Source organism: Protopterus annectens, chromosome 5.part1, assembly GCF_019279795.1.
Source record: "Protopterus annectens isolate FY-2018-M chromosome 5.part1, PAN1.0, whole genome shotgun sequence".
In the NCBI taxonomy this organism is placed as follows: Eukaryota; Metazoa; Chordata; order Ceratodontiformes; family Protopteridae; genus Protopterus; species Protopterus annectens.
Window position 1 is genome coordinate 332205433 of NC_056736.1, and position 12448 is coordinate 332217880.

Here is a 12448-nt window from a genome sequence, read left to right on the forward strand (position 1 = left end):
ATCAATTAATCAAGCACTGGCATTTACTGGAGTTCATGCTCTTTCATTTAATTAAATTAAGTAAATTCAATATTTTATTTGGCCTGGCATTCTTATTTCCCTGTTTTCACTCAGTGAGGTATTTTTGTTTTTTCACTGTCCTGTTTCAGAATTCAGATTGTCATCCAACATTATTTGTTCTCTTGACATGGTATCAGAGTTTACAGTTGATTATTAATACAGTCAATGGCTGCTTTTTTTCTTTGAGGATAGAAGATGTACATGCATGACTATTATCTATTATTTTTTATCTTCTGTTCCAGGCAAAATCATTCATTGATTGAAAGGGACTTGCACTTCAGAAAGCTGGAAAAAGAAGATATCTATACTAACTTTACCTGCATTGTTCTGAATCCATTTGGCAAAGATGAAGCAAGAATTAAATTGGGTAAGGATAATCATTTAAGTTGGTCTACCCCCATTTCTAAACAAGCTGTCTAGGAACATATGCTAATGTTTACATGTGAGCCCAGCTGTCCAAGTTCAGATATTATATTTGCTAACTACTCTGAATAAATAAAATAATTTTACTTTTTTAGCAACATTTTATTGAAATTTGATTCAGAATAAAAATACGAATAGATAATTAAAAAGTCTGAATAAAAATGAATGGGAGGGTAATATTGAATGACACAGAAACACACAATTCCTCTATCAACGGATTAAACAGCTAGTGTAAAAATATATTGAAAACGATGAATATAATTGTAGAAAACTCAGCCACAATGAAAAAGCAAAGGTCCAATCCCACAGTTGGTAGCAAACTTCTTTAATAACAGGCAGAATAAGCTCTTTCGTCTTGTGTACAAGACTTCATCAGATGCCCCCATATTATCTTTAAATTTTAATAGGATATAATTGAAAGGGGTTTAAATAGAAGGAAATGTAATATGGGGGCATCTGATGAAATCTTGTACACAAGACGAAAGTAAAAATGTATTGAATCAAAACAGCAAAACAAACACCAACTGTACCACGGCTAGGAAATTTATTAGGTTCATAGGTTCATAGGTTCATACTGGGAACTATACCCATTATTTTGCTGTGCCTCTCGAGCAGTGTGTGACTGAGGTAATCCCCTGGGTATTATTCTCTTCCATCCATTGGTCAAGTTTATTCCACAGCATAGGGAGTCTTTGGTGATGAATATCTCCTCCAGCACGACGGATCTAGATTTTTGAGGTGAAGCATATTCATCAAATCTGGGTTGACATGGCCTTGTATGTTAGGCAAGGTCACCTCTGCAAGCGAAGCAGCAACTGGAGAGCTGGAGTTCTCTTTTCAGTCAGCATAGGACAGATGTTTGACCCTTGTTCTTTTCCTTTTGGTGAGGAACTTTTCCAGCTGCTGCAAGTGTGCAAGTGATACATTCAATGGGGCATTGTACCTCAATATTGGTCTGAATCAGATGAGTGATGGTGATGAGTATGAGAGACCTATCTAGATGAGAATCTAGATGAGAATCCTTTCATGATGTGTAGATCAACCTGGGTCCCCAGGTCCCTGATAACTTTCTCTGCTGCAGTGGATTTGCCACCTCAGTTATCCATTTCTGTGAGACCCTTCTGAAGGATATCTGTGTCAGATGATGGGTTAACATTTAAGCTGATGAGTTTTCAAAACCAAGTTTAGAAGGCCTGGCCGATCCAGAGGTAAGACTATGATTAAACAGCTGTCCTAGGGACACCATCAGGTCCCATGGATGCTGTGTTTTTGCGAGTTTGCACTGAACCTGTCAGCCAGTATGTTGGCAATGTCTGTAGGATCATCTCTTACATCATCACATTTTTGTTCTAAGTATCTGGGAGTTTTGAAGTCACCTAGTATGATGGTGTTTGGTGATACATTTATTAGAAAAACACACAGGTAAGCACTTTCAGGGATACAATAAGAGTGAAGGACCAAACCATATTTTTAAGTTCCTTGTTCTGCAGGTTCTGCCTGAAAAATTGAGAGGGGGCAACTTGTCCAACAACACAGAGGCTTCAGAACAAAAGTGGAGTATGCTATATAATGTGGATAAACCTCCAGGTCTGAATAATATGGTGTCATTGAAACCTTTTTTAAAAGCTCGTCCACTCAAACATTAATTGTGAACATTTTAAAGTTTAGTCCTGACAGTTTTATGTCTTAACCATTAGAAGGCAGTTTAGCCTATTTTATTTAATTAATTAATTTATTTGCATCCTTGATGTGTATGCACATACAAGTTTAGGTGCGTAACTTCATAATATATATATATATATATATATATATATATATATATATATATATGTATATATTTTTTTTTCAGTCTTTATATATCTACAAGTCTTCTGTTTATATACATTACTATTTATATACTATCATTTTCTAATATAATTATTTAGTAACAAATATTATTGATGTGTATTAGATGCAATGTATATGTTTTAGGTTTGTATTGGAAAATGCTTTTTTTTAAAGATTTTTTGAAACATTTTAAATTATTATTTTTTTGTAGGTCTACCTTTTAAAATTTTAATTGGTGTCATGTGTTTGATTAAATACTATATAAGGAGTGAGAGGTTTTTTGTAAGATGTCTGATGAAGGGGTACATCCCTGAAAGCGCTTACCTGTGTGTTTTTCTACAATAAATGTCCTAGCCGTGGTACAGTTGGTGTTGTTTTGCTGTTTGGATTTAATATTGAATAACTTCCAACTATATACAATATCTACACATATTCTATCCATACAATCCCCCTCCAAAAAAACATTAATATAAAATAAAGAATTAAAATCTGCCACATATCCATGTGTTGTTTGTACTCCATGTTACTAAAGTGGCTGTATGTCTTCTCTCTTCACTTCCCTTGTTTATAGCTTTTAACAATGGACGCTGTCTGAGTCTCTATACTGGCTTATACACAATGCCCTTTTTCATACCGTAACCAGTCTGGTTTTAATGATTTGTTGCATCTTTGTATTATCTCTGTGTAGACTTGGCCTTCTGATGTATGAGAATATAATGATAAATCCAGTATATGCTGAATGGTTTATTCCAATTATTTTCTATGTAGCAGAGTACAGTTCTGAGACAGTAACTCTGTAAAACCCTTGCTTTACCTATACTGAGTGTATCACTACTGCAGCAAACCTGTTTGGCCAGTCATATATGTACAGAGAGAGGGCCCCAGTGATGCAAAATGGGGCAAGCAAAGAATAAAGAAAAACATTTTTAGTTATAAAATTATTTTGGATGGTCATTTGTAGTAAATCTCATGAGCTGTGCTTTCTTTATTTTCTCTATTTTATTTTACAAGTAAGTAGACTGGACTACAAAAGTCATTTTCAGCCATGACCCTGTTACAATGAATCAAAAGCACAGTGTAATAAAACAATAACTTATAACAATAGATTACCTTGAATAATAAATAACAATGTTACAATTAAGAATCACAGTGTAGTTACATGAGCAGCACTTTTCCAGAAAAAAGGGTGATTAAAATCCCACACTTGTTAAATCTGGAATAAGTCCTAAGGTAGAGGAAAAGTACACATAATACAGAAGAAAAAACTACAAGTTAAGTGTTATTATACAATGCTGTAAGTTATGGTTAATATCTATGCCACCCATGCCCACCAAAAGAATGGGCAACCATAAGAATAATAATATATAACCCTAGGTCACCACAAAACTGGCCTAGCCAATCGTGGAATCCAATTTGGAACATTTTGGTGGAGTCCCCAGCTGATACCCCAGGTGCCATCTGAGCCCCCCACCCTTTTACCCACTGGCTTCCTGTACCTAAGATTATTTTATATTAGGAATCAGGAGGAATATATAGCACTGTGCATGGAAAAAAATAATATCTTTATTTATTAGCTTTTAGTTTGTAAAAACAATGTTAAAACAGAAGTAAACTATTAACAGAAACAATATCCCCTCTAGGCAGATTCCCAAAGACCTAGAAACCTAACCTAGTGAACTTCAAGTGACCTTAAATAAAACAAATTATAAGCTTATTGCATCTTCCATGTCCCCAGAGGACAACCAAAGACTCATAAATGTATACACAGACCTGTTCATAAAGAAAATACCTTTATGATAGATAATCTCAGTTATCCATCAGTAAATTGACACATCTATACCTCAAGGGTTGGGTACACCAGAAGATACCAGGAGTTGATAAATGATAATACCTTAGAATAAATCGTAAACTATCCCACTAGGGGTAGGAAATTTTGTTATCTTTTCTTTACCAACACAGTCCCCATATGTATCACCCCAGTAGTATCTCAGTGTCTGGGTAATCACACCATATAATAGTGACCTTCTTCAAAATCTCAAACATTCCTATGAGGAAAAATTCTGAATTTAAGGACTTCAAATAGACCAACTTACTCAAACTCTATGATGTGTTCTCAGATTTTAGTTACAGTATCACCAGTCTCCATGCATCTGGGTTCTACTTCCACCTCCCAAAGTCTATAGATTTGGCAGTCTCAACTTAAGGCAAATAAAATATAAACTTTAATAACAAACCACCTTGGTGATTCAGCAGTGTAGAAAAGTTTGGCCCTGAACATGGATTGGAGATAGTCCTGGGGAGGCTAGTTAGGTTTGGTCAGTCTATAATGTCCTATAACAAATTTAAATTTACTCACATTAAAGACTATATCAAAAACATTAGCAAAGAACTAAAAGCTACCACCAGAAGACTCAAAGCAAAATGCAAATTAAAGCTGTATTTTTAAGCAAAGGATAATTTTATATCCTTCTTTAATTACATTGGAAAATTAAAAAGAAAGATCCAGCAATATCCTGAACTAATCCAAAATAGTGCCACACAATCTTGCAGTAAGCAGATGTAGCCAATATAATTGTCCTTAAAATTTAATGATAATTTTAGCTCAGAAATAGTCATCCAAATTCCAGAAATTCCTATGTCCTTTACAGCCCCCCCCCCAGTCTTCAAGGAGCATGTTCTAAATGTATTCACAAAGGCCAAAAATAAAATTTCTGTTGGCCCAGGCAATATTCCTGGATGACTAATAAATAGTGCTGAACATGCCCTTGCTGCACCCCTTATGAATGCGTTTAACTTAAACTTATCCACAAGTTATGTCCCTGAAGTATGAAGAATTACGGTTGTGATACCCCTTCACGAGAGGTGCTCTTCTGTTGATCCTGAGAACTACAGAACCTGATAAGCCTAACTTGGAAAGCCATGAAGTATATCATATGTGACTTCATAAACTATGATATCCAAAATATCGTAATAACTACTCCATAAAGAGGTTGGTTTTGTAAAGGAAATATCATGTCTACTTAATTTAGTAAACTTCTTCAAAAAGCTTATGGAGGCAATGGGCAGATATCAGTCAGTCCGTATTGCATATCTGAATCTAGCTAAGGCATTTGACACCATCCTCCATGAGAAGACTGTAAATACATTAAAAAATAAATATAAACATTTACAAGGGAAGTAGGGTAGTAAACTGACTGAATGAACATATCCCATGTAAAGGTAGAGAGGTCAGTGTTTGCACCCTTCCATGGTAGGATTTACTTCTCTGACCTCCAAGCAATAAACCCCAGACCAATGATTAAATGTTCTGATTATTACCTAGGTGTCACTGTTTACTCAACCCATGATATAGAATCATTATAAAAAAAATAATCCTTGCAAACAAATAATGTAACAAAAGAAAATGAACTAAGATTATATGCAAAATAATACACTATTGCCACATTTGGTACACAACCTTCAATAACCAATAACCGACTCCAAACTGACACAATTGTCAGAGATCTAGACACCTTAGTTAAACACTTCCTCTCCCTTGACCAGTGTGTAGCATCAGAAATTAGAAAATTCTTCAGTATGGCCTAAATGATATCTAATTGCATAACATACCATAACATATAGATCTAAAGAAGTTGTCATTCCTCTGTACTTAGCTTTAGTTAGACCAGTCACAGAGTACAATACACCCTTCAGCATTTACCTATCCATGCATGTCATGCAGTTAGACCCCAGAGGTTCCTACCCACATTAAAATTATTGCTTTAAAGTCCCTTAGCTATCAAGACCAGCTTGAAGCCCTGTTACTATACTCTCTCATATGGACTCCTGAATGGTGATCTATGCCTTGCATTTTGTGCCATTAAAGACCATGTCTTAATGGATATCTTGGACCTCTGCAAGACAAACAGCTCCTCAAACACTCAGACTATGGATTTGTATCACCAACATATACATAAAACATGCTGGAGAGAGAGAGAGACAGACAGACAGACTACTCAACATTTTCCCTTGTGTTATTTTTGACTTCCACAGCTGACCTTGAGCAGTTCCCAGGGACCTCTCTTTGCTCACTATCTCCATCAAGTCTGACTATCTCCAACCCATGCTCAAGGCCAGTAGGGTGGCTGAGTCACTCAGGGCAGTTTTAGACTCAGAAAGTGTTTTTTCAGCTCCTAAGTTCCCACCTCTTGTGCACACCTGTTGCATCCCAGGGAAGGACATGCAATGGGTTTTACTTGTATATCATCCCACCTTTGCTGAAAAGCACACCAACAAATACAAGTAAGATAACTACTCGCTAGCACTGATGTGCAAGTTGAAAATGTGGGTGTTATCTGCTTCACCCATGTTATAGTATATTTTGCACTTTGGGATCAAATCACAAGCAGTTATTGGGGTAAATCATCAACACTTGTTATGGTATATTGCTTAAAGGGTCACTATATATTGCAGTGTAATACTTTGCGTTATATATGCATTTTGAACATTCTGAATTAATTTTCATTCTTTTACTGACATAAAGCTGTGGCTGAAAAGAAGGGGGCATTTGGTCATGTTAACCTGTTAAAAATAAATGCAGAAGGCCTACATATGATCCTTGTAGACCTTTTTCTGACATGTCTTAGACCACAAGGGGTAGGGCAAAGACATAAACAGACTACTTGGACAACTGAAGTATAAGTAGTTAACCAAACGCTGTGCATTTGTGATGTAGGAGGAAACCATGATACCCACAGAAAATATACAAGTGCATGGATACAGCATGGATCTATGTCACTTTATCAAAAAAAACACATTGTTGAAATCCATATGGTCAACAATGCAGTTAATCAAAAAACTGACATAAATGCACACAATACCTGCCAATAATACAAATAATGTTTTTGCAGGGAGAAAGCCCCCCTGCACCCCCACACCCCCTGCTAATTATTTACAACTCTGAGATCACACTACAGAGGGGAAAAGGACAAATTACCCATTCCCTTCTGTACCACGATCTCAGTCAGAACTGTTTGACAAACCAAATTGTAGATCATATGGTCTCGGCCATAAGGGTTTCAACAATTTGGTCCTTTGACTAATTGACATAGATCTGTACAGCATAGATATCCCCTCCCCAGACAGCTGCTGGAATTTAGCATCAAACCTCAGATCAATAAAGAAGCAATACTAACTACTGCACCATTACACATGGATCAGATATTTACAACACTGCAGAAATAATGTTTTGAAATTAAATGTGCTGGTCAAGTAAATAAGATGCTCTTGTTCTGCATTCACAGCTTATTGTTTCCCTACAACTTCTACGTGTATTTTCAGTGCACTTCTCCCATTTGCTTGATATGTTTGCATGTGACCTACAATAATCTCTCTGCAACTACTTCCAAATAATTTTAACAATATTTATTCCTATTCTTTTTTTGCTTGCATTTTCTGGGTCTGAGAAATAATTCCAGCATTATTTGTCCCCTTCTTATTTGTATACATATGCATGTGTTGTATCTTAAGTCTCAACAGCTACCACCATGGTAAGCCCAGCATTAACTGCATCCTTACCAGTTACTTCCTTTGTCTACCTATGAGTCCTGACACTGCCTCCATAATTCCATCTAAACATAAGCCACCAAAATTTCAAGTATTTCTAATTTAGTAGCATTTTCTTGGCCTCCAGTTACATACAGTCAACTTCTAGTTTGTTTGTTTGTACCCCAACCTCACCATGACCATCAAACACCTCAGTCCCAGTCATCCTATGTGACAAACGTATTCTCTCCAAGACTGACAGCCCATTTACCCATTTGTTTTCCTCAGGGGCAAGAGTCAAGTGTCAAGAGTGGTTCGGGATATGATTCCCTCAGCCTTTATTTTCCTATCGGGTGACACTAAGCAAATCACTTAACTAGGTAGTGCTCCCATTTCACCCCTGTAAAGACCCATTTGCTAAGAGGTTCACCCAGTTAACAAATGAAAAAAAAATAATAAAAAAAATAAAAATATGTTCATCCATTTTGATACCACCAGTGCCACAGTATTTTTTTCCTTATACACCCCTGCTAAAACTGTACTGTTAACTGGAAAAATGGAGAAGCCCAAGTAATATCTTGATATAACAAAACATGAAGACAGTGCAATGATTCAGTTACAAACAGAACACATTCATAAGGTGATCATTTTTGCCTATAATAATGTGAGCACTAGGTGCCATCCATTGCCTAAAGACTCATTATACATGTCTTCTGTTATGCCAGCATTATGTGTGCTTACCTTGATGATTGGATGGGAGAAAGGAAATTCACCCCAGGGATCACGTCAGTCGCCCTGCTAGACAGGGGTCCAGTGAAGTAAATAGTGTGGGAAGAAATAGCCAGGGAATTGTTATGGCTAGGCTTTTTAGGCCCTAGGGCTGATAGCCTAGTACCAACCTATGAACAATACACAATAGGGATAAAAGTCTATCTCAGTGCGACAACATTAATTAAAAGGTGAGAGATCGGGGGCTTTTATAAAGTTTGTATGTGCATTTATAAAGTTTGTAAGTATGTGCATTTATGAGGTTTGTAAGTATGTGCATTTATAACTAGTTGAGGATATTAAAAATGGCAGAATGAAGTAGCCAAGGCAGCTGAGCAGCAAATACAGATGCAGAGCATCTGGGAGAAGTGAGTAAAACTGTAATCACTATTTTTGGCTGACAGACTTACTATTTTGAGAATCTTTCTTTCTTTCTATACAAGATCTGTAATTACTTTTTGCTCAATCCTCCATGCTTTGGATGAATTTTTCTATGTGGATGGAAGGATAACAACAGCACCCATACCCAGCCTGGTAGGCTATGACTACTTTTTTTTTTTTTTTATGGGGACAAGCACTAATGTAGCATTCATGACATGCTGCTTTTTAAAGACCAGGTGATTGGCTGTTGTTTTTGGGTGGTGCATTGTTTCAAGTGTACTAATGAGCCTTTGGGTCAAACATACCAGTATATCTGCATCTGACAAAAGTAAGCTTCCTGTAGCCCACCATTACAGTTGCGACTGATAGTGTGTTGATAGGGCAGTAATCAGGCCATGTGCTAATCCTTTTTGTTAGTAAATAATACAAGTGAAACTGTACTTTACTGTTCGTAAATACACATACTGAACTGAGTACATTATAAGGATTCCTTTAAAGTGGAATTGCTATTTTGGCTGATTATTGTACATCACAAGTTACAACTAAAATACAGTCCACATACTTATATGTTGGCAATTTTGTGTATTAATTCACAAGTCAGTAAAGTCAGTACAAATACTGCCTAATCTGACTACAGGCTAGTTTGTACATAGCAAGTCAATGGACTGCAATACAAGGCAGACGAAACACAGAGGATTATGAGCAGGTCTCTGATCTTAATGGGGTTACCACCTCTCCCTCTTTGCAAGGGGAAATCCCTCTTTGGGCAGTTGTGTCATGTGAGGAAAAAATTAAAAAATGGGAAATGTCCTGAAATTTTAGAATAAAAAATATTTCCACATTTTCTTTAATAGTTGCTTAAGTTATTTTGTATTTGAAATACCTAAATGTTATATGAAATAGCATAAGCAACTCAAATGATAAAAGACTGAGCTTTTATTTGGCAAAAAAGTGAAGTTTTGTACTTTACACTGGCCCTGGATATGTTCTGTTTTACAAAAATCTCACATTTCTACAAAAAATGTCCTACTTTGGACCTTTGAGAAAAACGAAAACTTTAAATTATAACCAGCTTATTATGTTTTTGAGACATGGATGCTAAGAGGTTTACCTCAGAAGCTAAGTGTCAATGTTTATCTGCCCTATGTACTACCAGTTACAAAAAGAGCAAAGTGTTTCAATGGCTTTCAAAGATTTTGAAAGCCAGTAAATCACAACAGGCAGAAACAAAGTCCACTCTCTGTTTTAGTAATGGCTTTAAAGCTGTTAGTTCATTTTGTCACACCATATTTATAAGCATGGCAGAGTGAAGTTCTAACAGCTTTTAAAAGTTGTTGTACCCTCTATCTGTTCTTTGCTGGACAGAGGTTGTTCATCCCTATAGTGAGACCTGATCATAACACTGTTTAAATTGGGTCATACACTACAGATGTTCTTAACAAGTTTAACTTTTTCTCAGGTTTAATGTTATTGCTGCACTTCATGTACTACAGAAAATATGAGAGCAAGTTAGAATAAGTAACATAGCTACACGTGCTAAGAAATGCAAAGCAGTCTACTGTATAGATTATTATTTATTAGTATATAATGTGAAACTGAGGCAGGTCCATTGTGTTAGGTTAAATTCCTCTGCGCCCTAGGTAGTGTAAATTAAGATGAAGTATAAAATAAGGTTTAACCATGGCTACTTATTCTGGTTTGGGCAGCTCCTAAAGATGACTACTGAGTGCCTCCTGGCAGAAGTGTGTATTGTACATTCCACTGAGAAGAGGTCCCAGTCCAAATGCAGGACATGCTAGATAGAACTCTTTCCTTGTCTGGGAATTGCAGGGGATCACACAGGTTGATCTGTGGACTGTTATTAGGGATAAGGAAATTAGGTATGCCATGCTCAGTTTCCTACCACCATGGATCTTTATGGGACAAGAGGTTTAGAAAATGGATTGATGGACTTTTTGTTAATAAATCTTGAATGTATGAAGCTTTATTTCCTGAGTCTCCACTGTAAATGGAGACTATCCAAATGGGCATCTAAAGCAACTAAATACATAAATACATACATACACACATAAATTAATGTAAACAAATATGTGGCAGTGCCATTTGCCGAGTAAATGACAGTTAACAAGTAAGTAGTAAAATGTCACATAAAGCTAGAGAACTGGTTTCATTTATATGTAAAGTTCTCCGCTTTCATCTACTCCACTGTAAAACACAATTAGCCCATTTTGTGTGCCTTATACCTCCTAAGGCCCTGTCTTCCCTTCAACATCTGCCTCACACCTGCCTTAAGTGCCACTTTAACTAAGGCTGTTTCTCATATGGCAGTAATATTGTATTAATTCACTACATTTCCAGCAAAGAGTACCTTCTTAATTATTTTCTAAACATACCAGTTTCCAATATCCATTTGTGGTTCTACTCCCCTTTATCTCTTTTCAGGATGCCTAATGTATCTTGTGCTTCTGACTTCAGTTTACTAAATGCACAGATATTTTCCACTAGTTCTCTTTTCCACACTGTATAAGCTGAGGATTTCTATCCTTCATTTATATCTGAACTCAGTCATTCCTTCACTATTTGAATCATTCATCTGTACCTTTGGCCATTTTCTTAAGATGTGGCCTCCAAAATGGAATGCAATGCTTTGACTGAGGTCTCATCTAGGTCTAATGTGCAGAAAGGTAATCACGTGCACCTTTCTAAAACACATTTCTCTTGATATGCAGCTTGGTATTGTTTTCTGTTACAATTCTTTTGACCTGGTGAGAGTGATTCACTGCCACCATAAGTTCCTAGGTGTTTACTAGGCTAATGACCACAAGAGCCTTTGTTTTTTTAAGCCTAGCCATGCATCCCAAATCTCTGACAAGTTCTCACTCCCTTGACAAGTATAAGCAGGGGGCTTGGGAGATGAAATATTTACAAGCAGGGGCCTGGGAGATGAACCATATACAGGCTGTCTGTATCCATTAGAGACATAGGTGCCAAACTAGGGATGAATTTCCTGTTCCCCATCCAGTTGTCCAAATTACAGTTGAATTGGGTTAGGGAGGAACTCTGCTTCACATGGACAGGGAGCCTGTTCCAGAGACGGGGTAGTCTCTGGGATACATACCTCTCTCTCCACCAGGTTCTATTTATATTAAATGCAAGATTTGAGTCTTTAGAACAGGTAATTTTGGTGCTGTTTGTTTTGCGGATATGCAGGAGGAACATCAAAGAAGGTTCTGACAATACCTTGTATGCCGACATAGATCTCACTTCAACAGCCTGCAGGAGACAGAATACAGGGTTAGGACCTTGAGGCAGTCTGCACAGGACATATTACTTATGCTGTATATTCTTTTAGTGAGAAACCTTTGTGGACATTCCAATTGTAAGATATGCCTGGTTAAGTACATACCACGTGGGGCATTGTACTCAATGATGGGTCTGATGAATACCAAATACAGTGGAACAATGA

General features: G+C 36.7%; 1 protein-coding gene across 1 annotated transcript in view; it reads left to right on the forward strand.

Annotated features, from left to right (window-relative positions):
• Positions 1–12448, forward strand: part of LOC122803406 (interleukin-1 receptor type 2-like) — a 207578-nt gene that overhangs the window by 160121 nt on the left and 35009 nt on the right. The window contains exon 5 of the mRNA XM_044073008.1: positions 303–427. Coding sequence (XP_043928943.1) covers positions 303–427 — 125 coding nt within the window. The remainder of the gene's footprint in view (positions 1–302; positions 428–12448) is intronic.